General features: G+C 39.0%; 1 protein-coding gene across 1 annotated transcript; it reads left to right on the top strand.

Moving 5' to 3' along the window:
* The first annotated feature begins 1855 nt into the window (after positions 1-1855).
* LOC140245868 (uncharacterized) lies at positions 1856-21801 on the top strand. The gene is made up of 15 exons (XM_072325378.1): positions 1856-1884; positions 6628-6721; positions 7369-7906; positions 8834-8958; positions 9926-10008; positions 10619-10752; positions 11248-11341; positions 11677-11933; positions 13431-13645; positions 14340-15703; positions 16195-16370; positions 16714-16853; positions 18226-18425; positions 19766-19853; positions 20555-21801. The coding sequence occupies exons 1-15, from the start codon at positions 1856-1858 to the stop codon at positions 20693-20695; spliced, it is 3678 nt and encodes a 1225-aa protein (XP_072181479.1). The 3' UTR covers positions 20696-21801.
* The last annotated feature ends 4565 nt before the right edge of the window (positions 21802-26366 follow it).

Genomic DNA, 26366 nt, shown 5'->3' with positions numbered 1-26366 from the left:
ATTGTGATGACGTGTTACATTCGAGGTTAATATGTTTCAGTTTAATTTCCAGTTTCGGCAATTACCGGTATGTTAATTTGTTTTAATATCCAATGTCCTAAAAATTTCCATTGTGGACAATAAGGTACCGTACCATAAATCCAGAAGTGAATTGACAAGCATCATTGACAAATTTTGATGGCCTAAATCGGACCACTGAAATATAGGCCTATAATTTCTGAAAAAGTGGTGACCTGCAGCCCGTTTCATAAAACTTGTCATCAGTGACAACTGCCACATTTCTTTGACAAATTTGCTCTCAGCCAATCAGATGCAAGAATTTCAGTAGCTTGTCACATCTATGACAACTTGTCACTGATGACAAGTTTTATGAAACAGGCCCCTGACATCTATTTCTGTTGCCCCTGGGCCACTGGGCCATGGGCCATTAGTACTGGGCTACCATTACACCTTTGTCCCCTTAGTTTTCACCCTTTATAAAGGCAGCACTCATTGACTGTCAGACTTTGAAGATACCTGGTACAAAATTATGTGCAGTGTATTAAGGAGCATTTAACTCCAGCAATTGGATTTGATAACTGCCAAACCAGGAAAACTTAAATTTGGAGATTACCTAAACAATTAAAGGTGCATAGTCCCGGTAGTGTAGAGGGCGCTGTTGATGATATTGCCGATCACCGTTAGTATTGATACGAAGATTACCAAAGTTGAGCTGTCATCAACAGTAAAGCGCGTAGGTGTTGCTAAGTAGCCTTCGTTAATTGTCTTCTCTGCGCATCACGCAGTCTGTAGAAATGCCAGGGTGCATGCATATGTTCTTCTTATTATGACATCTCAAAAGAAGTTTGCTAGAGCTGTCATCCCCCTCAGCCGAATCATGAGCTGAACTGTGATCGGACCACTGACTACAGTGGATCGGACTTCTTCGGACTCGGGGAAGTGGGCCACAGCGTAAGGGCCAAAGAGGAGTCGATAGCATAGGTCTCTATATCAAATAGGAAACTTGCGCCGTGCGCCCGCGTATGCATTTGACTAAAACACCGGGACCATGCACCTTTAATCATCCATGCACACAATATGATAAATCATGATCAGTGGGTATAAATAGGCATTGATTGTATGCAGATATCATGAAAAAATATGCATGGTACTACCATACTCAGCTGTGCTTTCAAAAAAAAAAAAAAAAAAAAAAAAAAAATGGCACTGCCAAGGCCTATACAAGTGGCATATTTCAAAAGTGAATGCTGACAAGTTATTCTAAAATAGTGTCATGACTGGGATGATGTGGCTGAGTAATAACCCCAGACTTTAGATTTTGAGGTCCATAATTCAATTCCCTTGGCAGTGCTCAGTGATTGTCACATACAATACATTCTATCTTTAGGATTATATAGGCTGCAACATTTTACTCCGAACACGTAAGACATTCCAGAATCTTGAAAGAGATGTCACGGTCACTGCTTTTGTTTGTTTTTTTCTTTCTGTTTTTTGTCTAATATTTAGATGTGCTCAGGCTTTAATGGTTGTTTTGTAAACATTTTGCCCATTTTACTAAATCATTTTTCCCTATTTGATGCAACATCTGTCTAGGGTCTATGTTTATTTATTTATTTGCCAGAAAACAAGGAATCTGAATTCCAAAGAGGGCGTCCTTGTAGAAGGCGATAGGATGTGGGCGGATTCTCGCGTTGTTAATTAAGAAAATAAAGAGACTTGAAAGTCTGAAAATTAGACTATGCCTATTCCTTCTCGTCAAAATGGCGCCGAGATTTCAGAATTCAAACCGATTGGTGTCATGAGATTTCAATAGGAACTGTTTACCGTGACACCGTAAGGCTGGAAAGATACTGCAATGGCTGATCTGAAGAATAATGTGAAAGGGTGAGTGAGTGTAGTTTGAAGACTGACAACTTTTGGCTTCTTTTTGATAACGAGTTTCGGCGAATGCTGCGATAGGATCCACCAGGCCAAGACTACTGCTTTTGCTGTAGGTATACAGTACCACATGTTGTATTTCTTGTTTGTTGTTCCTCCGAGTCCAGCAGTGATATGAGTTGTGACTGACACGATCGACTTGTCGTTGTGTTGGGGATTTGTTCCGCGGAGACTACGCCTGGCTTCACGGAATGCCGAATCCCTTCCTAATGAGACGTAATAGAAAAAAAAAAATGATTAAAAAAACTCCGGACAGACGGATTTTTCTGTCTTCTATGACGTGACATCTAGCATCTTCTCTGTACTTTCTGAATTTAATTTTGAGTTCTGTTCAAGTTCTGCTTTGAAATTATGATGTTGCTTCTCATACTCATCTCATCTCGTCATAATCTCAATTCTCCGATCTGTTGACTGAACATCATGACCAACTTCACTTGCACAAAAGATGACTATTCACCATTCAGTGCCAACAAAACTGGTAATTTGTGGTTCCAAATGAGAACCGTGTCTGAACTCGCTTGCTAATTTCCAGCTTGAAATCTAGTTTACAGGGCTGCCAACATTGACTGACAGGTAATAAGAGTGAGATATTGCGAGGGGGCAGAGCGACCGAGCCGGGGGTGGGGGGGGGGGGGGGTGGGAGGGTGTGGGAGGGGGGTGTCCCCCCCCCCCCAATGGTAGGGAGCTTTTGCATTTTATGTCTTAAAATGGGGCCATTTGGTGCATACTAAAGACAGTAAAGTGACTTTTTCAGTATATTCCTAAAATGAACATATATTTCCTACATGTAAATTTATTTGTAAAATTGGTGTTAAAACCTGTTGCTGTTGGCCACTTACAAGTTCTGCACAATGGTAGGTGCCTAAGTTAAAATGGCATAGAAAAACACATTGCTGACTAGCTACACCTTTCCAGAGCACAGAGTAAGAAGTTTTTCTCTCCATTTTTAGACCAGTCACTGCATTCTTCATTGATGATAGGTGGGCCCAGAGCCCATCACTTATGACATACTCTGCCTCTACATCTTTTTAGGTTACATAAACACCTTCCAGAACTATTGATAAGTACATGTAAGTTAAATTTAATACATAGAAGAAAAATATAAAGCTGACTAGCTATACATTTCCAGAGTAATTTTAATGGTAAAAAAAGTTTTGCTGACCATTTGCAAGTTTTCCAGAGTACATAGTAAAAAAAAGGTTTGAGAAAGAATGATTACATTTCTCCTTCAGCATGCACGACAATATACACTGTATAACCATGAGTCATAATTTATTAACTTTTTAGGGGTCAGTAATTGATACAGAAGTCAAGAATACTAGTATATTGGCAAAAAAGAGGGAGCTTTTGCATTTTGTATCTTAGAATGGGCCATTTGGTGCAAACTAAAATGATTTTTTTCAGCATACTTAAAAATGAGTATAAATATTAGAATTGGTGATAAAACCTCAGTTGCTGGCCAATTACAAGTTCACAACTTAGTTAATCAGTAAGTTAAAACTGCATAGGAAAAAAAATTGTTGCTGACTAGCTACACCTTTCCTGAGTACATAATATTCCTCCTACATTAAGACAATTTCGGTCAAATCAACAATTCATTAAGTCATACATTATAATTCAGTAACTGATACAGCAAGTCAAGACTTTATTGGCAAGAATGTTTGATGAGTTACGGCAGCAGATTAGTCATTAGTTCCATAAAAATTGAGGGAGTTCCTGGTGTTGACCATATCTACGTTTTGTTTGTTGAATCCTATTCTATTGAGGAGAAAATTCATTCAGCAACAGCATTGCTGTGAGGTTGTAGGGTAAGCACCATTTGCGCGACTTTGGCCCAGCCTATGCCTAGAGTGATCTTACAGAAAACAGAAAATAATGTCATAACAAAACAAAAAAAAAAACAAAAAAAAATTACCTGAGTGAAATTGGAAACACCACCAGAAGCAGACAACACCAGGGTCATGTCTCATTAAAAAAAAAAGGCCTACTGCCTTCGAGTATTGCATACACCAAATATTTTGCGAGGTTTGTTTGTTTGGGTTTTTTTTCTCGCGAATTTTGTGAGTCAGGTGCTATTCGCGAAATCAAAGACACGCAAAGATAATGACTCTGATCCCGATATGAACGTGACGCACACGTAAACAATAATGCAATGACCGCCAATCAAATTGTTTGGTCTTTAGATTGCGCGGTAAGTAAACCAGTGCTACGAGAGCAAAGTAGGCCTGTGATATCAATACATGGGAAAACTAACTCGACTGCGTTGTGCACGGATGCGTTGAAGATCTACATTTGTATGCAGAGTTGGGGTTTTGCACACACGGGTGTATCAAAAGGTCCGTGATTTTTTTATATATTTTTTTTTTGCATGACATGTGCGTGAGATGATGTTAGATCAGCGTGAGAATGTGAGATTTGGTCAAAATCTGTGAGTCTCACGGTCATTCCATGAGAGTTGGCAGCCCTGAGTTTGGCTTGAGGTCATGAAGATCAAAAGTTTTTTGTGAAGCTTTACCAGTACTGATCTTTGCTATCCTGTTTACTGTGAATTTTAAGAGGTATTGGGCTGCATCTTTCGAACATGATATACATACAAGGCTATGAATTATTCATTAGCTTCAGTGTGTCAAAGAATACTGTACCAATTATGGGCTATATTACTCGACTTGATTTAGATCTAGGGCCTAGTCAAGAATTTATTTTCATTGTTCAAGCATGACATCAGAAAAGTGCTGCATTGTAGACTACTTCAGGTAATAATCTACAGTCTGGGAAACCCACTCATGGGAGAGGGGTGGGGCCGTTGGGGTGGGGCTCACTGTAAGGATCCCTCCTCCTCATGAGCACCCCTGTCATGCATACTCATGAGGCCCTCAGTGCGAGATGCTTACCGGTATGTTGAGGCCCTCGGGGTGAGATGCTCATGTCGAGGCCCCCTGTTCACTTAAGTTATCATCATCTCACATCTGACACATAAATTGTTGCATGTTTGCACAGTGATTTTTTGTTACCCACACATCCACATATCCACTCTCCATGATAAAAAGAAGAAAAGATTCTGTCAGCGCTTTTTGACAAAAATTAAGATTTAATCAACCGATGTGCAGCGACCCACCAAAACATGGACACTCAATGCAGGGCTGCCACACACATCAGCCTGATCCAACTTGAAATCTGTGCTGTTTTCTGTGGCTCTCACCTCTCCACGCATGAATCAGCCCCATGAAACTGAAATCTGACATCATTTAACAAATGAGTATATGAATATAAGAACGACCCAAGTCCAATTTTTGGCCAAATTTAGTTTGACATGGTAAATTGTAGCTTATGCATGGACTCATCTTGTGTATAAATGATAAATCCTAATTACCCCCGGAAGTGCCTGAAATAAATGAGTTAAATCTTATATGAATGTAAACATGAAGGACTTGGGTCGTTCTTACATTCATATTATAGCGCCCTATCTCGTCCTTCTCTCATCTCTATAGCAGAATATCATGTATATGAATCAAAGAACGACCCAAGTCCATATGAATCAAAGAACGACCCAAGTCCATCACACAAAATGGCCTCTCCACAATTAATGTAAATGTTAATTGTCATAATAATATATGTTCTAAATTGTATATACAATGTTGCCTTCCCATCACAGTTAAATAGAATATTATTGGACAAATAAAAAAAAAATATGAGGTTTTTTTAAGTTTACTTGAAATGGTCATCCATGGACTTGGGTCGTTCTTATATTCATATACTCAAATATCAATTAAGAGAAAAATAAAGATAAAATCAGAACTAACCCGATCTTGTGCATATATTCCAAATTACTATTCCTCACTGATAGAGTAGGTGGGTACTAAAATTTGTCAGCAAACTAAATCACTTTGCGGGTATTACGGGTTCACTTCCTTGTGAATTCCGCCGTCCACCAGTCTTTGGCGGCATCCAGTGCAGACAGCTAGTGAGCCATGCATTTATATTTAAAACGCTATGTACAGAAATCTCCTCCCATACGTGCACAAGTTCACGCTGAATACAGCAGGATGCTTGCACGAAAGGCACCTAAACTAAAGGTTGGTGGACGGCAGAGTTCATCATGTACAATAATGTGTGTCTATATTGTGCATCTAGCTTCTAGTCTACAAAAATTGTATGCCTGCATTAAACCGTTGAGGACAAGTCCCGAGTGTACTCGGGCAAGTGTCTATGGGAAATGCATGTTGTGGCAAAAATCAGCCCGTCCTCAATCGGTTAATAGCCTATCTTATAATTCGCCAGTGGTAGGCATGTGGTAGTGGTGTACAGTATACATGTATCTGCAACAATGTACGGGGGATGAGGGGGGAAAATCTAACATGAGTAGGGTACTACTAGTGCAGAGTGGTGTGGCAAAATTAGTGGGACTGGTACCGGTGGGGCATGGGGGCAGAGGGACATACAACTCAAACTGTTTGGAAGTCTTTCTTACTAAGGAGAAGGTGAAAGGAAGTGAAGGAAGAGGAGAGTTTAAGATATGCATGTACATGTGTGGATATTATAGGAGGCCTAGTTATTTATTCAGTAAAACTACATGTACATGTACTTCAACTTATTTCATACCAATTTGAATCATGCGTATTACTAGGCCTAGGATGTATCATGTAATGCAGTGATGGCCATTCTTGTTCTGTGAATATTTTTACAACACAGGATCAATATCAGTGCCCTTCGAAGGCCAATTCCGACTTATCAGCACTACGTCGAGCACTTTGAAGAGCTGTACAGACAGAGTCCTCTGGCAAAGGTATAGTCCTCTTGTCATCTCAGCAAACATCACAACCATTTCAGGATTATGAGTAGCACTTGCAAGTTTTGTGTTTCTTAACAAGTCTGATATCTGTCAAGTTGACTTAGAGTGGAATGTAGCCCTGTTGATTCCTTTCATTGATGTATGAATGTTTAGCTCCTTCTTTGTGCTGTACAAAGTGTAATATTTAAATTTTATTTGTACATTGTACAGATAGGTCAGCATGCATTTCAAAATTGATTCATTCATCTTGATATGATAATCAATGAAACTCAGTGTGTATTATAAATTATAGGATTGTTTTCCTCATAGGTTTAGAAAAAAATATATATATAAACAATGATGGTTAAGCTGAATGTCCTACAGTATCTATGTCCTTTTAGTGGTAACGGCATTATTTTGATAATTCAGATGAGGTTAGTGAGAATTTTGGATCTAGATTGTAAGGCAACATGTATTGGTAGTGTTATTGACAATTATACTCAGCAGAAACTAACTCGGATGATTTTAGTAGCTCATTGATTTGATGTTGTTGTTTTTGAGTATGTCCCGTAAATAGACCATAATGTCAGACTCTTACATGATATTATCAATGGATGGCTAAGAACTTAACTAATCTTTTGGTGTGACACTTGCACATACAGGTGATTCACAAGGATGTGTTTCCGGGCATGTTGTCAACATCTGCACCTCAGACCAGGGCGTCGGCAAAAGCAGGACCATTCAAGGTACCTTTTGCATCACCTCAAGGAGAGAAGCATAGCGCCTCCACCGGTGGTGTGCCTTCTATGTCCCCAGTAGCACAGCTGTTCCATCAGATGAAGAAGAAAGGGACCACACAGGGGCAAGTGTTGCACAGTCGGAGTAAAGAAACCACCACTGGTAGTATATCTTCCATCCCAAAGGGAAAAGAAGACAAGCAGAAAAAGATTACTCCAGATGATGAATTAAGCATTGCATCACTCAATGATGAGGTTGAAGGGACAAGGGGTGAAGATGGATCACATGAACAGACTGTATTTGAAGCAACAGACATGGATGTTGGGCAAAATGAGGAAGGTGGAGAAATGGACTTGGGGGACCAGGAGTCAAGACATGATCAAATGCAATCAAAGGATGTGGAAGATACTCAGAGGGCAAGCAAAGATGGGCCATACAAGAGAGTCACAAGAAGCTGTAAAGGTGAGTATACAAAAACAACTACATTTGTATAAAGCAAATTGGCAATTTGTGAGTTTTCAACTTTGCACTTTCAAGGGCTTTGGAAGAGATGCTGTGATGTTTCAAAATGCATTTAACTCTTGGGTGATCCCTTGAAAATGAAGCAGAGTTTTTGTATTGAATACCATGAGATGTAAAATGCATCGATAAGTTTCATAGGAATTTTCCTTGGGAGGTTGTACATACAGCTCTTTCAGTTTCAGTCAAAGGCCACATGGAAAGTGGAATGCAGTGTAAATTTTAGATTTTAAATTTTAATTTATTTACAGTTTTTGCAGAGTTGAAAAAACAACAACAAGTTCTTTGAATTTATCTCTGCATGACTTTGAAATCAGAGGGAAACCTCTGGTGGCATGAATTTTAAGAGTCAAATTGACTGAATTTTACATTATGTCCGTGTGTTGAAGATGATGATCTGATTTTTCAGTCATGCTGTGATGATTATACTTCTGTTCAAGACAACTCACTGTGCCTCATCAATATTCAAGGGCTATGTTATGTTCATTTAACACTTTCTGTACTAGGGACTTTGGACAGGGTGTACAGTTGTACAATACTAAGGGGTTCTCTTTGCCAATTGACACACAAAGCACACATAGCATTGACAAAGGATTAACACTTTGGTAAAGTAGAAAAGCTCTTGCTCTTTGAATAGGCAAGAGATACTGTTAAAAATATATTTTGTACATCGGCAAGATGTACAGTCTCCCAATCCCTCCCCCCCCCCCCCCCCCGGCCCATGTGTATAAGAGATAACCTACATGTATTAATGCCTGAGTAATGATAGTAACCCTTGCAAATTACAGTGCATAGACTGAAGAACTTTTCCGTGAGCATATGTGTCCTTTTTTCATTATTGTATCATATTAAAATTTTCTCCCCTCACAGCAAAAGCAATATCCAATGGCCAAACGATATCATCAGCAAATCATCTCAGCTCTGTGCCAGAAACACCCAAGGAATCTGCAGAGCCAGCTGGTGATGATTGGACAGAGACCCCAAAGACATCCAAGGCCAGTCTAAGTTAACAGGTTTTGCTCTATGGTGAAACAAGCCATTGAACCTTTTATAACACAGGAAACTGTCCTTTACATAAATTGCTGTGAAGAATATTACAGTATTAGCAAATTTTAGGAAGTGAATTTGGACTCATAAATGGTAGAGAAACTTTGAATTATCTTTCAAAAAATTCCATATGAAGAGAATTTGACCATTTCTTTAGATATATCTAACATAACACAAAACTGTAAAACATTTGTTGGCATTGCTTTAATTTTTAATACTGGGGTTATTGTGTTGTGAGGTCGACCAGAGATGGCATAAGAGCAAATAACCATAGTAGACATGGACTACTGGCATGATCAATGATGACAAATCTCCAAGCAAAGATGAAGGGGGTTCATTGAAGCAGGATATCATTATCCATGTTGTCATCCTCACAGGCACATGGACCTGAAATCTACCAATGTTGATTTCAGAATACCTGTTAACACATGAATCCCTTGCTGAGTGATCATTTTCCTTATCTGAGATCAGTCACAGAACGTTGTGGATGTCATCTTTCAGAAATCTCATATAGCCACTGTTTTTGTGCGAAGAAATAAATTTACCAATATTTTCTATTCAGATGCAAGAAATATATGTTCATTGTTCATGAATTAATTGTACCTGGTATCCAGACTTCCTGTCATAAATCTTACAGTACCATGAACAAATTCATGTCTGCTCATTTCAGTAAAGCCAGAATGGGAGCATTTTGTATATCATTAAAGTTAGTACAATGTATGTGTAGCACAGTGCTAAAAACCAGGTCTTTGAATAGCATCTGTATCCCATTTCAAATTTTGAACATAGAATCTTTGATACTGATAAGTTTATTATGCCTCAGTTTCACAAGTTCATGCATAAATGCTTCATGTTAGGCTAGTAAGTGACTTCCATCTAAATGAAAACTGTTTCTTTTCATCATCCTGTCTACAGAAGACTGAAACTGTACTTGATCAGTGGATCATCAAATGGCTGGGATCAAGTCACAAGCATGTTTCTGTAGAGGGCCATAGAGAGTGAGAAATTCTGCCTCTTTTTTTAATAATTTTGGCTCATTGTGTGTCATTTCTGTCTTATGTCAGTGCCCCAAAGGGTGCCAGAGATATTCTTTATAATCTCTAATGTCAATAGATTCAAGCTATCACTGTACTTACGGAATGCTAAATTCTGACATGTTTTCACAATACAATGATATCATTCATAGGTTTATGTATATGCAAAGCAAAAAAGGCAAGGGTGTTATTCTCTCATTAATTTGGAAAAAAATGATGATGTAATAAGTTAATGTGATATGCTGTAATGAGTTTCCTTGTAATGAGAATATTTTCAATCAACCCTTATTGAAGGAATGCTATGTGGAGTAATCATCTTTGAAAGACTTGTAGCCAGCATTCCCAATTCAGGACTGTAAGCATTCCTTGTAACGGATATCCCACCCAAGGCATTGGTCACTTCTGACTACTACTTTGCAACAATTACTAGCCAGGACAGCTGTCAGTAGGGGTATTGTAATCTTTTATGGGGTGATTGCCTGAGACTGGTGGTTTCCAGATTGATGGACAGTTTGAGGTCACTTTTACATGTATCTCTCTTAGAAATGACAAAGAAATGTTTTTGTTTTTACAGGGAAGACCCAGCTGGTGCATTCTGGCACAGTACTGCCATATCAGTGCGCATCTCCAGTCGAGTCCTAGAGACCTCTTCGGGCTCACGTTATCGGCTGAAAGGAAATATCAACAAACTCTTGACCATTGATCAAGGTACACCGATATTTCAAACTATCTAAATCATTCAATTCATTCTGGTCAATTTCTCGATACTTGCCAAATTTTGATAAGTTCTCATAAGCAGTGAGAATGTTCTGTGTCAGATTTCTGCTTTGAACAATTCTTGTCATATGTTCCATCATGCTAGTGTGTTCTGTTCAAATTTTGTGTCATAACATTGCATAAACTATCCCCACCTATGATTTGTTATAATTGTGTTGTGTTTGGATTATCTTATTGACTACTAAGGAAGCACTTGAATGCCTATGAGCAATCTCACACGGAATCAATGGCTTTAAGCCCTTCTTGGAGGAGCAGGTTTCTTTCACTTTGCTACTGAAATTCCTTTTTTGAATAATTATGTATGGATAATAAATGTTTTTCTGCAATTTCATGACAAATACTGAATGGGAAAACAAACAAACAAAAATACAATTTCTATCAAAAATGTTTCTAAATAAAGAACTGAGCTTTTTTTTTTCCTCCAAGGTTTCTCACCACGTCTGGTTCAACGCTTCCAGAAGGGCTTTCCGTCCAACTGGAAAGAGTTGCTGCAGCAAGAAGCAAAGGAGCTATCAACCGAGTGAGTGTCTTTACCACAAATATTGTGACAATTTGTTAATGGTAAAATGTCAAATGCTATCGACGTCATGCTTCTCAGTGTCTGGGGAAATCCTCCTGACTTTTGTTTTCACAAGTCATTTTCAAGATGTCAAAGCAAATCAGGAGTTTTCAAGATTGTTTAGATCAAACATTGCAAAATATGGCAACAGCTTCAAACACATGTCACTCCACTTCTGAGATGAGGAGTGCACAGTGACTATCTTGCAATCTTGCAGTAGCTATCTTTTGATCAGTATGTCCATTTGAGTTTTGCTATGAGACTTTCTGATCAAGCTGCGTTCTTCAAACACCCAGGTCCGATGTCAGTGCTGGAACGGCAGTCAAGGGCAGAGGGAACAAGAAGGAGAAGAAGGCAACCGTCCAAAAGTCCAAAGCTGCAACTAAGAGCACTACACCCGCTGGAAGAAAGGCCCGGAAGGAAGGAGGGAATGAGACAAAACTGACTACACCTCAGACACTTGTAGAGAAGACAGGGAGAGAACTAGGAGCTCAGGACGAAAAATCTACCAAATCCTCCTCTAGGAAGACCCAGGCTGGCCAGAAAAACAGTGGTGAGCGTGGGAATCTGTTGGAAATTTCAAACCTGTCCATTGAGTAGCTTACATGTCGATGATCTCCCCTATTTTACAGCTCTGATTATAGATTCTAAAGTCCCTTATGTACAGCTGAGTAATTTTTAATTGGGCATTTTCTGATGCTGTTTGGGGTGACCATTGTGAGTGATTGTGACTCTCTAAATGCATGTGATTGTAAACTTGCTGGATTCTTTCTGCAGCTTTTTGAAAGGTAGAAGAAATCAACACTATCAAATTATTTATGGTATACTGTGTCAAACAGAATGGAGCAACTATTCATCCCATGTTCTTTTAAGAGATAAGGCTATGAATGGGATTTCAGAATCTTACAACCAAGTAGATCAAAGAATATAATAATGAAAAAAGATGGCAAGTTTATAGCCCATTTCAAACTTGAAAAGAGGTAAGTGCGCATTACAAAACAAATTATGACATGATACAAAATGTACCAACAAAAATTACAATACAAATATTGCCTGGTGCACTAGTGTATTTTGGAAGGCTGTTAACATCAGTAACTGGAAATCATGTGACTGTGTGCAGCCAATCAGTGATATAAGTCAGATTGGCCCATGAACATATACATGTAGGTTTTATTGATATTGTTTGATGGCGCTTGCAGACTCCATTTGAGGATTTACTTGGTGATACATCAATGTATCATTGTATGTACAAGCGAAAACCTTTCAAGATCTGCATTAATTTTGAATTATTTGAAGAATTATTGTACATTCTTTTCCCCATTATAAGTTGTTCTTAGACTTCACACACTGCAATCATTTTTGTTTTATATATTTTTTTTTTGTAGATATGTCCTCATAGTTCTTGTAGAGTAAAGATGCAGCATGGGTATATACATACATATCTTTAAAGGCATTTCTTTAAAGGACAAGTTCACCTTCATAGACAGGTGGGTTGAGTGAATGCAGCAATATTAGTAGAGCACATCACTGAGAGTTTGAGGAAAATCGAACAGTCCGTTCAAAAGTTATGAATTTTTGAAGTTTCTGCTCAGTCATGGCTGGATGAGGAGACTACTGTAGCTTGTGATGTCACATGAGTACAACGATATAAAGAAAGTATAAAGAAAATTCAACATATTTTCACTTTTCTCGCATAACAAAAGAACACTCGACTTCTCTCTTTCAGAGGGCAAGGGGAATAATATTTCCCTTAACATACGTCAGTAACGAGTCGAAGAAATGTGCACTTTATTAAAAAAAGTTTTGTGAAATTCTCTTTTTATTTTCCTTATACCGCTGTACGCATGTGACATCATACACTGTAGTAGTCTCCTCATTCAGCAGTGATTGCGCAGATGCCTTAAAAATTCATAACTTCTGAACGTATTGCTGGATTTTCCCCAAACTTTCACTGATGTGCTCTACTAATATTGTTGCATTCACTCAATCCATATGTATATGAAGGTGGACTTGTCTTTTAATTCGGCGTTTGATGAACTCCACTTCACAGTTAAACCGGCCACGCCTACCTGCATCAACGTCAATGAGGTGGAGAAGACTCGGAGTGGGAGAAAGATCATCCCACCCCTCCAGTTCTGGTCTGGGCAGCGGCAGCGCTCCATTCCTGCCCTCAATGATGCCACTGAGATCCTGGAAGGGTCCATTGACTACACCCCTGTCTCCGTCACCAGCGTGAGGTTACAGGGATCGATCAAAATCTCAAAGGTAGAGTGGACGATCACAAAACTTGGAGTAGAAAATTCCCAGATGGTTCACATCAAACACACTTTTTTGAAGCAGTCTGGGTGATAAAGTAGTTTTCCTTGTATCAAATTTAGATAATTCACGCTCATTCATATCATGAGATCAAAAAACACAATATTTCATATGTCCAAAAGATATATAATGTAAGCTGACTGACATAGCATGGGAGAGAGCTGAGAAGTAAGTTGGGTGTTTGCATTATGTGTCCAAGGCCCTGTTTCATTAACATGGGAACTATATCAGGCCAAACAATGAACCCACAGTTTAGACAAATTCAGATCAGATCTACTTGGAAAGGATACTTAGACATTCAAGATATATGCTGGAATGTGACAAGGTAGACCCAAGATGTTCTTCCCAAATGGCATAGTGAAACAGTTCCTAACTTCTGAGGACTGATTGATCTCAAAGTTGTCCATGAGATCAGTTCCAATTGAACTTGGGATTGATTTTCAATAGATTTGAGCAATAAAGCCCCCTGGATACCTAGAGCCTCCATTAATGTTCCTATTGCATATTACAAACTTTTCCAAATTCTTTATTCTTATTTATTTCCTTTTTTGTTTTATTTATGTATTTTAATTCTTTTTTTTTTTTTGTATGTAGACCTGAAATATACCTCCATTGTGAGCATTATTTGTTTTTCACATTCCAGAGGGAGGAAAGACTGTTTAAGAGATTGGGCAAAACCCACAGGACGAGGCATGGGAAATCAAGAAATGAATCTTCACTGGATCGCAGCTCCCAAAGTGATGTCACGGAAAGCGATCTTGAGCTGACTTCTTCCGTCGAGAGCGAGGATGTCGGGAGGAGGACATCCAAGAAGAAAGGCTCGAGAGAGAGGACCAGCAAAATGGAGATGGAAAGAAAGAGGGATGCAGCCAAGGAGAAGGATGTGATGGAAGAACAAGTGATGGCCTCCTCACCTACTAGGCAGTGGTCTGTGCAGCCAAGCAGAGCAAAAGGGCAGGAGTCAGATGCTGGTGATTCAGAGGAAAGAACTACTGGTAGTCACCCAGACGGGATAGAAAAGACTCATCAGAGTGATGAGTCTCTTCCAACAAAAAGGACTTCTGCCAGGTTATGCAACAATCATGCTCCCCAGAAGTCTCTGCTTGAGGTTGACGAGCGGTTAGGGGATATGAGTGTGTCAGAGAAGAGTAAAAAAGACCAGCGTGTTTCAACGGACAAGAGTGGTTCCCATAATAGGTACGACTTGTACGGTGCCGTGATGGGCGTGGTGGAGAAACACCGGCGACACCGCCTCTCCAGGAGCAGCAGCCGGTCTCGAGATGGGGTGGGCCAGGGGGATGTCTCCAAATCAAGGAGCAGTGAAGATTGCTCCTACTCTGTGTCTGATGACGAAGATTTCAGCAGTGACATCTCGTCAGCTGAACGAGGTAAGAAATCTTTTCGGCCCAGTGCAAGGGGTGGGAGAGGTACTAAGGACACATCAAAAACACGGCCGCTAAGTTCAGCTGCCACCGAAAAACAGACACCTCCTACGATCACGGATGAAAGCAGTCTGCTCAGGCATAGAAGGACGAAAGACTCCAAGTATTCTCAACAACCTCTCCTGGGATCCAACATGCTTCCTACAGTCATACTGAATAGAGGTGATGCTGAGCAGACAAGGAATAATCCTATGCTTGACAAGAAGGGTGAGACTGAAAAGACTTCTGAGCAGACCAAGATGAGTCACTCCCGAACTGACCATCAGGATCTAAGTAGGGAAAAGGAGAGCTCTGATGTTGATGCAATCAGTGAAAGAAATATTGATGACCAGAGCGAGATTTCAAAACAAGCTAAGAGGCAGAAGTCTGTCCAGAAGGGAAAGCCTACAGCTGATGAATCGACCGAGTTTCAACAGCAGAAAGTCAGGGAAAGTACGGAAAGTCGGCAGATTAGCGATGAGACGCCGAGAGCACGAGTGTCCCAGAAGAAGCGAACAGTTGCTCATCAAGATGCGGTGGAGAGAGGAGAGAAATGGACTCCTGATGAAATGCATCGCTTGCAGAGGTGAGTCAAGCCATGCTGAAGCATAACATTTGTTCTTTGTGATGTTTTAAAGGTTTGCTTGCATGGTGTTTGGAATCCAAGCACGATACAGCACTAGGGTACTTGCATTCTTGTAAAGTCCAACGACTTTACCAAGAGATCTCATCACAATAACGGAAGGGAAGGAGGATTGGAATCAATGAAATGCTGCATGCGATATATAGCATATTTTTCACTGTTATTTGGTTGATGGTAAACACAAAACTTTTTCCGCAAAGACCATTTCATGAAAATGATAGGAATGTCAAGTTCTGTATTCAGTTCTTACCTAGAGCGAAGCACTGAATCTTACACTTGACTTGTATGAGCAGTAACTGTATTTATTTGTAAGGTTTCTAATTTGGGTGGACTTCCATTTAGAGCTGCTTAGTGCAGTAGCATTTCAAAAGATGAAAGAAAGTGTTGCCCTTGGAAAAAAAAATTTGAGGGAGAAGCTTTCTTTATGTCCACAGGGCATTGAAGATGATTCCACCCAGCAGCAATCAGTTCTGGCTGCGAGTTGCCGCCTCTGTGGGGACCAAGACCGACTGGGAATGCCAACAGATGCACCAGGCTAAACTCACTGCCACCAGCAAGTCCAGCACAAAGCCCAGGTCCAGCAAGAAGGAAAACCAAAAAGCAGCTAAAGGTACCCCCGACATCACGGACATTTTACTAGTTTCTGTTTTCATCAATTATCTGACCTCGAGACAAGTAGGAGTTTTCATCTTGCTAGAAAAGTGAAGATATGTTTGTTTTGTTTTGTTTTTTCCGTATATCATTTTCCATACATGTCACAAAACGTTGTAGTCTTGTCATCCAGCAATGGCTGCACCGAAACTGTAGAAATCCTAATGTTTGGATGGATTGTTCAATTTTTCTCAAACTTCACTGATATGTTCTACTGATATTGCTGCATTTCCTTAATCCATGTATCTGTGTTTTATTCTCCTTTAAATAAACGTTGCTACCACTCTGCTTTGCTGCTGTAGAACCAGTGACACTAACAGCAGCCAAAGGAACCATGAGACGGAAGAGACAGCTCAAGGAATTCATTGAACAGCACAACCAGAACTATGATGACAATCTCTTTGACTCCACACCCTTCAAGAAGCAAAAAGTGACCAAGAAAGTGAGAAATTTGTGTTCTAATAAGCCAGCAGAAAAAAAAAACATAACTTCCAGACTGGAACTAATGCCAATGAACGTTCCTGTAGTGCCCTATGCTTTTCAAAATTCAAAATTTGTGAGAATATCACAAAACAACTTGGAAATTTAGCCTTTGAATCAAATGCATATCACATTAGCTGCCTTGATATAACTTTGCACATTGCTGGTATATGCTTTTATACAGAAAGACCAGAAGTACAACTTCTTTCCAAATCTGTATAGATGAATTGCCGTTTGTGAGGATGGATCATGAAAGTTATATGTCACTCAACAAAATTTTAGGAAAGTTACTTTTAATGTGAGGAGTGTGTGAGGAGTATTTATATGCAGAAAACATCTATAGCATATGACCAAGACAATCATTTTAGAGGCATGTTAAAGGGATGGTACATTATTGGTGGAGATGAGAATTGGGCTATTAACTTTTTGCGAGATACCAAGAAAACACTTATGAAGTAGTACAGAGCATACCATTTTAAGAGGAGTTCAAAGTTTATTTTATGAAAATGGGGTTTGGAATGACTAAAACATCCAAAAACAAAGTAAAACAAAGCGATCGTAATAAAGTGTGGGTCCCACACTTATTAGAATGGCTCTGTTTTGGATATCTCAGCCATTTCAAAACCAATTTTCATCAAAACCCTGAATTCCTCATGGAATTGCATGCTCTTTCATATTTTATAAGAGGTTTCTCATTATCTCACCCATAAATGTTAGAAACTTGAAATTAGGTCTCAACCAAAACTGTACGATCCCTTTAAACTTTGTGTTCCTCAGGGTATCACACCAGCAACCTACTTTGGAAGACATGACCACCCAGCCAAATATGCCATACCCAAAGCTGCAAAAGACGCATTCAAATTTGCAACTTTCCCAAGGTCAATTCGCCTATAGAATAATTTACCAGGATCTGTGGTACTCACTCCGAACCCAGCCATATTCAGAGAGGTTGCACTGCCCTTCATCAATAAGATGCAACCTCCTGCTGGGTTCTACATGCTGTAGAAAGGGACCAATGTTTTTACTTGTACAGACACTCTCACTTTTATTGTACATAAGAGAGACATGCACAACCTTGTCACTTTGGCACCTATATTGGCATGTGACATGATTTGCATCCCGGTATAACTTTCTTGGAGCTGTGAATGGGATTACTGTCACAAGTAACAAGTAACAAGTGATAAGTAAGAAGTGTCAAGAGCATTTGGCCTATTTGTTCAAGCTTTCATTATTTTTTTTCTTTGACTCTGTTCATGTAGTATGTAGGCCCCTACGTGTAATTCTCGTCAAAGTACATTCTCCACTGAATAATCTTTATGATGTTTGTTGTTCAGACACTCCTGAATTTGGATCTAGATGATGATGAGGATGAGGAGGAGGAAGAAGAGGAGGAGGGTGTGGTCGGTAAGACACCAAACACAGGGCGCATGAAGACCCCCAGCACCAGACTCTTCTCCGTCCTAGCCCCCCTGTCCGGCAAGAAGACACCCCACTCCACCCTCATTAGTCCTGGATTACTCCATTCTGTTGAGAGGTAGGTAGTACTGCATTGCTTGCTCAAGGAAAATGAGCAGTTCTCACTAGACCAGAGAGCTATTATGTTATATTTTTACCTCTGCCGAGGGAGGAGGGTGTGTTTTCATCGGCGTTTGTTTGTCTGTGAGCAAATTAACTCCCAAAAAAAATGTGAAAGGATTTGGATGAAACTTACAGGAAAGGTTAAGAATGACACAGGTACAGATGATTAAATTTTGGTAGTGATCCAGGGATTTTTATGGATTTTATGAAGGATTTTCTATATTTTGGCAGGTAGGATCAATGTTCTTGGGAGTTCAAGCTGTGCATTTTTTGAGGCTTGCATACACGCACTAAAGTGCATGCTCTAGTTTCTGCTAGGGCGAGGTGCGCCGTGCTGCTGGAAGTTGATGATGATGTATCAAAAGGCTTCTATAATGGGAAATCCAGCGATTTTCAGCATGCATAATGGATGGAAATCACTAATCTCTATGGAAGAACAAGATCAGTGGTGGAAATGAGCTGCTTGGCGGAGGTCTGCGCTCTCAGAGTGCTTCTCTAGATTTTCAATAAATTGATAGTTTTTAGGCTCATGATATAACAAATTATTTACCTAAGTGAAAGAACTATATGCTATCAAACTTCTGCAACTGAACAAGTAGTACCATGTTGGGGTGAATGCAAAAGATGCAATAAGTGTCATCTCTCTCTATCATTAATTTATGGTCAAAGAGAAGATACAGTGCACTCCCATTATAACGAACACAGTTATAACAAAATTCTTGTTACAACAAAGTAGGAAGTCAAGTCCCAAGATTAGTATCGATAGGCCTACTGCATAAGCCATAGCGAGTCTGAATTTTCGCGAATCGGGACTTCCGGACATTTTCGCAAGTGGCTAAATTCGCGATCATTGAGTGCTGTACTAAACGGAGAAATGTATACGTGTTTGTCACATTCATATCGAGATCAGAGTCTTTATTTTCGTGTGTCTTTAATTTCGCATTTAGCACCTGACTTGCGAAATATGTGAAAATGAAAACCTCACGAAATATTTGGCGTATACAGTAGTTAAAGAGAAGATAGTGAAGATGACAGTGATGCCATTTCAATAGCAATAATATGTGTATGTCTATGTTTGTTTGTGTGTGTGGCTGTGATTGTTTATTTCTGTGTATTTTTGTTTGGGTATGTATTTGTGTGGGTTTTTGTATCTGTATGGATATTGAATGAACCCCAGAGAATCGAGTTCCATAAAAAGCTGTACTGTGTTGAAGGAGTCATGACTGTGTAGACTTTTCTGTGATCCCGTTGTGCTGTCCAATGAGACTTATTCTCTTGTGGTTTTGTGATCTCCAGAAAACACACAGAGCAGTACATCCACGGCATTCAGAAGAAGAAACCTGTTAGGGGGAAAGCAAAGAAATCACCAGAAACCACCAGGAAGGTACGTCAGCTTTCAGACCTCTACATATAGGGCAAGAATCAAGGACTCTTTTTTTTTCGATGAGTTTGTTTGTTTTGTTTTTTTTTGTCATCCATTCATACAAATTCATTGTACTGTGTGGCAAACTGAGAATAAGACATGAAAGTTACTTTTGAAGTGATGCCATGTCTAGGCATGAGAAAAAAAAAATCACTGTTTTACATGGGGACATGGTCATGGGTTAAATGTTGTAGTGCAATTCTAGAATTTCTCGATTTGCACAATAAAACTAGTACCTGGTATGTGACCGATTTATATCAACCTTAGCAGATGATGGTATGTGACGGGGCACTGCCCTGCTTCAATTTAGAGCAAATCTGAGGTCAGCGGTGGATAGATTCTGAAATCTATGTATCTACCTAATAGTTCAAAATTAACTTGTAACATGTCAATAATTACAATTTTACAGCAGATTGGGACTAAATGAGGTAGAACACCATTTCACATCTCCGCAAATGCAATACCTCTAGCTTTTAGAGTACGTTTTACATCTTTGCTATAGCAGAAGTTATTTAACAAGAATATAATCTTACCAATCCCAATGTAAGTGCATGGTGTAGTCAGAATAATGTGTAAACCACCAATAGGATGAAAGAGGTGCCTTTATATAGGACTTGCCCATTTTTTTGTTCACTCCATTCCTTTATACTTGCCCTGTGCAGATCACCGACAAGAAGGGCAGGGTGGGCTTGGCAGCACTGGACTCGTCTGTGGTGGACGCTTTCCAGATTGAACCGGTCATGGAACACGATGCCGAGGAGGATGGGGAGGCAGACTATTACTGGTCTGACGATGACCAGTGACATAAAGCAGCAGTAACACATTCTTCTGTGTCTGAGGCTGTCTTAATCAGAACATGTTTGCAAACACCTTTTGGATCATGTCTCTCGAGTTGCTGCACATACAGTGCACTCCTGTTGTAACAAACACGGTTATAATGAAATTCCAGTTATAACGAAGTAAAAGTTCAGGCTGCAAAGTTATCCGCTCTTTATTCTTTGTTGTTTATTTTGTTCGGTTATAACAAAATTTTGATTTAACAAAAGAAAAATGCCGGTCCCAAGAATTTCGCTAAAAAGGGAGTCCATTGTATCAGCTGTAGCGAGTTGATTGGGAGGCCTTGATACTTTACAGCTCCGATCCATTGCACAATTTCACTGGAGAAACACAGATGTGTAGTTGGAAGTGGTTGGCATAGGCAGGTCCAAGATATTAACATGTTATAAAAACAAAACTGTGTGTTTATCAACTCTATAGAAACATGTTTCTGGCTCAAATGCTTTTTGATCACATTTTATTTGGTCTTTCAGAAACATGTTTCCACCCCATAATCAAAATAGCTGTGTGTTTACCAACTGCCAAAACTCCCTGAAAGTTAGTTTGAAATCTTAATTCTGTGCCAGAAGTGAGTTGATGAATGCACCCGAGGAGAGGGCTGGTGTGCTAGCAGAGTGAGGAATGAGGATTCAGCGTGAGGCAACAAGGTCATGACCTCCTCTTGGTTTGTGGTGGATAGTCTTCCTTCAAGAGTGACCCTTTTTTGTTTCTTTTCTTAGTGGACTATCGCACAGATGTGATTTCCAGTCCTACAATGACTGTGCGGTGTTCTAGAACTTTGTCGAGATGCAAGTGTCATGTACGGTAGATGTGAGAGGGGAGAACTTAACTGGCTCTAAGAGGTAATGAACAGCCACTGCTATCTAATCAAGGGGAAGTTTTGATCGGTTTGCACTGCTTGAAATTTGATGAGCACGTATAATTGAGTGCCACTGGGCTTGAGATAGACTTTCACTTACAAATGCAGGCCAGGAATTATTATTAACTTGATTGGACCAATAGAGTTTCCATTTTCAACAGTAGTTCAAAGTGAGTGTGGTTGCGAATATGACAGCTTTTGCAGACCCTGTGACAGTCTTTTTTTTTTTTGGGGGGGGGGGGGTGGGGGCAAAAAAATTTTGGCCACTGACCAGGTGAATACACCAACCTACTTACAGTGGAGATTGTATAATTAGTAACATTGTTTTTTCTAGTTGGGGAATTTTTTTCTTTTTTGTAAATTTAGATGAACTTTCAAAATCCTTTTCCAGTTCTGATCAACCTTGATCCGTTTCACTGGACATTCCTTTTCATAGGAATTTCATTTTGTTCATATGTACATTTATACATTTTTATATATACAGACATACATATAATGTGTTTCTTGTGATCTTGAATGCTTGTAGTATAATTGTCAAATATCACATGAAAGCAAATTTAGATGCACAGATTTAATTTCTATGTACATATATATGGTTGAAATACACAGTGTGCTCTTTCGACTTTGTGCATTTGATGAACTTGATTTATCTGTATCATGTCAATTCTTTTTAGTTTTTTTTTACTTTATTTTTTTTTCTTCCAATGCTTGTACTCGTTCGCATATGTAGTTGTATTAAAGATTTTTTACAGACACAATGGCCTGGACTGAATGTAAGATGCAAAGGAATACAAATATAAAACATGAAATATTTGTGGCAGTTTCATGATCAATTTATTTGCCAATGTATGCAATGCATAGTGGCTTTATGTTTCCCCAAATATATGCTCTCCAATGAAAAAGCTCTATAATCATACACTTGCTAATGTTAGATCGATCGCAGTAATTTAGAGATGTAGAGATGGCTTTCTTACTGCACTAGATATGCTTTCCAGTATCTGTCAAGAGCTGTAATTTGAAAGGATTCTTTTTTGACAAACTCAGTAAGGCCAGAGAATAATCACAGCAGAATATATTACAGATACAAATATATCAATAGAAATGAGGACATTCGTAAAGCCAGGGCATTTACAACTTAATATATTGAGACAACAGGTTTTTTTCTTTTCTAAAGTACAGTGTAGTTATTAACCCTAACTAGGCCGGGCTATTTAGGTAGATCATAGAGCCGGGGGGGGGGCCTCCCAGGCCCCCCCTCCAGATCTCGGCCGTCGACCGCGCGATTGCGACGAAAATTGGCACACACATTGCCTATGATGTAATCTAAAGTATCACGAAGTTAAATTTAAAAAAAATTATCATTTATGATAAATTATGCTAATTTATGCGTAATGATGCATGAAATCAGACAATTTGGTATAAATCACTAAATAGAGCTCAAAATGGGCACATTTTTTGTGTTAATGTTCTTTTTAGTGTCCTGAGCAAATATAAGAGAAAAAAATTGTGCCATCAGAAAAAATTTCTTAAGTATTTTATTGTTTTTTGAATTTCTTATGTATTTCTTTGTTTTTTCGACTTTATGTTTTTCATTGTTTTTTCGATGAAACTTGTCCGCGACATTGTTCCGATCAAGAAAATGTGTTATTAATTGATTTAAATCAATAAAACCCCCAAAAAATCACACTTTTATGAAATTTGCCTGTAAGCACAGTTTGCATTGAAATTGTACACAAATTCACGTTTTTGAGCAATTTCTGGTCTGACATGCACATACATATTTATGCGCAACTTCGGAACCGCGTGCCCGGGCATCGCAAATTTGGTGTCAAAAGATGCGGGAGACTCAAAAGAAAAAAGTCATGAAACGTCGTGGCGATAGCTTTTCGCGTTAGCGATACATCGCGCAGAACGTCGAGGGGGGGGGGCCTCGGAGGCCCCCCCTCCCCCCCCCCGGCCTAGTTAGGGTTAAGTGATATGTTCACTGTGCTACAAATATCGTAAAATCATGGGAAAAACCGACTGTGCATGAATGCATATCTTAATCCACTGAAGGCTAGTTCTGATGTGTTACAGCAAAATCAGTTTGTCCTTGATGGGTTAATGTGTGTCATGGTGACGTAACATTTGCATTAGATACATTATGCCAACATGAATGTGTAAGATGAGTCCTTGAATCTCTGTTAAAGTAGACCTCTTTCTTTTCTTTTCTTTTCTTTTTTTCTTTTACCCATCTCTGACTCACTTTTGTCCCTGCCTTGTTTATTTCATTGTTTCATGATGTGATTATTTTAATGTCAGAAATTGTGTCATACAAGACCATCACCATAACTAATAAATATGGACTACCCCTAGCATTTGAACAGGCTCAATGCATTTCAGAGTATTTTTCTTAATTTTTTATGTCAGCTACATACTGTAAAGTCTAATACACATATGGTGCGCCGCGATGACTTTTGACACTGAACAAGATAATGCACATGCACAATATTTTATATGTATTGCTACTTTGTACTAGAAATTATCATTTGCATTTCTTGGACATTTTCTTCACACAGCTACAAATACGTCTGCAATTGCCAATACAAACGCTGCATTGACTTCCAGCAAAATGATTTGTACATATCATGCGCATCAACTGCTGTGGGAATTTCTTGCATTCATACCTCAGGCCACACCCCCAACTTTGGTTATCTTTCGGGAAGAAAATACATGTACGCCTAGTTTCTGGATTTGTGGTAACCACACACGTAGTACATGCACAGTTTCCATCCACTCTCAAATATATGCTACATGTATTTAGAACATGGCAATGAGTTCAGACACCCCTGCATACGAGTATTAATACTGTAGGAGCAAATTTGGTAGGAAAATGTTTTCACCATGTAAGACTCGGGAAATACCTGTGTAACCTAGGCAGTGAAATGAAAGTGTATGTATATTAGGTAGAATGTTGACTGTACAGATTATTTTCTTGTGTGTTTGTATTCCCTGATGGCTACAGTCACACACTGACACAGTTCCCCATTCTTTATTTATTTATTTATTTATTTTATGATAGAGCAAATTTCTTTCTACATCTACAATTTATACAGTTACTGGGTAAAATTTTGCCAAAGGTAAATGTACAGTGCACTCTGGTTACAACGAACATGGTTATAACGAAATTTCGTTATAACGAAGTAAATCTTCTGGTCCTAAAATTATCACCATTAAAGTCTGTGGTACAAAATTCGCTTATAACGAACACGGTTATAGCGAAATTTCTGTTATAACGAAGTCTTTTCCGAGCACCACTGACAAAGAAAAACAAAAGAAATGTGCTCCATTATAACGAAATGTGAATTGCTTTCGAAAATATGTAGCGGAACAAGCATGTATAGCGTTTCTGCATGGGTGAACGCTTCTCACCACTGTGTGTACGCTCCTTGTGTCATGCACAGTTTCTGAGGGGAACTTGCGTTTATTATTGTAATACAGCTATCCCATCACATTTCACATAGCTTTCCAGTGTATGATGAGTATTCAGCAAACAGAATATGATATATATACGTGATTTCCTTGTTTTCGTTATATATTGTATTTGTTCAGTTATAATGAAATTTCGTTATAACGGGAGTGCACTGTATAGGCTTTTTAGAGCATGAAGCAGTGTAATGAAATGTACATGTATGTGTATACATAACGACATCAACACTGACACTTCCTTGCACCAAGTGGTTTTCATATTTTTATGGCTGTTTTTTTTTTTCTTTGCTTTGTGTACACTTAAGATAATTGTCTTTACAACATAACATGTGCTAAATACTGAACACAGACATAAGGTCAGAAACAAAAATTTGAGGAGATGAAACTGGACTGACAACCAACTGTTCAAGTCTCACTTTGCAATGCCGTTTATATACTCCAACTAAACATTAACTGAGCAATGCAGCTTCTGATTGTGTTGGTGAACTTGTTACAACGGACACTATCACTTTCCACTATTATCACAAGATTTTCCAGGAATGGACTTTATACATGCAGGTTCATGATATAAAGCACTTAATATGGAGAACATTCTGGAAACACAACAAGATCTTGGCCATTAGTCCCAAATGTGTACACTTCTGCAGCACTATACAGATGCTTGTTACAACGAAAAAACATTCACAATAACTAAGTTCCTCACTAACCTTGTTTTCATGAACTTTGATAAACTGGCCTTTGGATACAACTATCATTCAACTTTGCTCTATCTACATTACTCTTTAAAACACTTTATTTGTTTCTTTGTGTGTTTGTTTTTTTCCACTGTACTGTCTCAAAACAAGCCAGTTTCACAGGCCTAGTGATTCAACAGTCAAAACCAACATGTTCACATAATGCATGGATGCTGTTTGCATACAGTGCATATCACACTTGTGTAAATACAAAGAAGGCGGCGGCATTTCGCGTGCAAGAAATTGTAGCGCACAATTATGAGAGACCTAGGAAGTGTTCCAATTCATTGTTCTGGTATCACTAGGTTACAGTGCACTCCTGTTATACATAACGAACATGGTTATAACGAAATTCCGGTTACAACGAAGTAAAAATTCAGGCCCCAAGATTATCCACTCTTTGTATTTTTATTGTTTATTTGTTCGGTTATAACGGTTATAACAGGAGTCCACTGTACTATTTTATACCCATACATGTACAAGATTTCCAAAATCTGCTTCATTCTAGTTCAAATATTTCACATATTCTAAGTTTAAAACAAATATAACTTTATCATCATGGCAACCATCATGGCA

This window comes from Diadema setosum, chromosome 1 (assembly GCF_964275005.1).
Source record: "Diadema setosum chromosome 1, eeDiaSeto1, whole genome shotgun sequence".
NCBI lineage: Eukaryota > Metazoa > Echinodermata > Echinoidea > Diadematoida > Diadematidae > Diadema > Diadema setosum.
Note: the sequence above shows the minus strand (reverse complement) of the source record. Positions and strands in the feature narration are given on the sequence as shown.

Bases quoted from the DNA above. Each gene is read 5' to 3' on its own strand.
- LOC140245868 (XM_072325378.1), top strand. From the start codon at position 1,856: ATGGCTGATCTGAAGAATAATGTGAAAGG. The intron at 7,907-8,833 runs GTGAGTATACAA...CTCCCCTCACAG, and splicing joins AGTCACAAGAAGCTGTAAAG to CAAAAGCAATATCCAATGGC. The intron at 11,342-11,676 runs GTGAGTGTCTTT...TCAAACACCCAG, and splicing joins GCAAAGGAGCTATCAACCGA to GTCCGATGTCAGTGCTGGAA.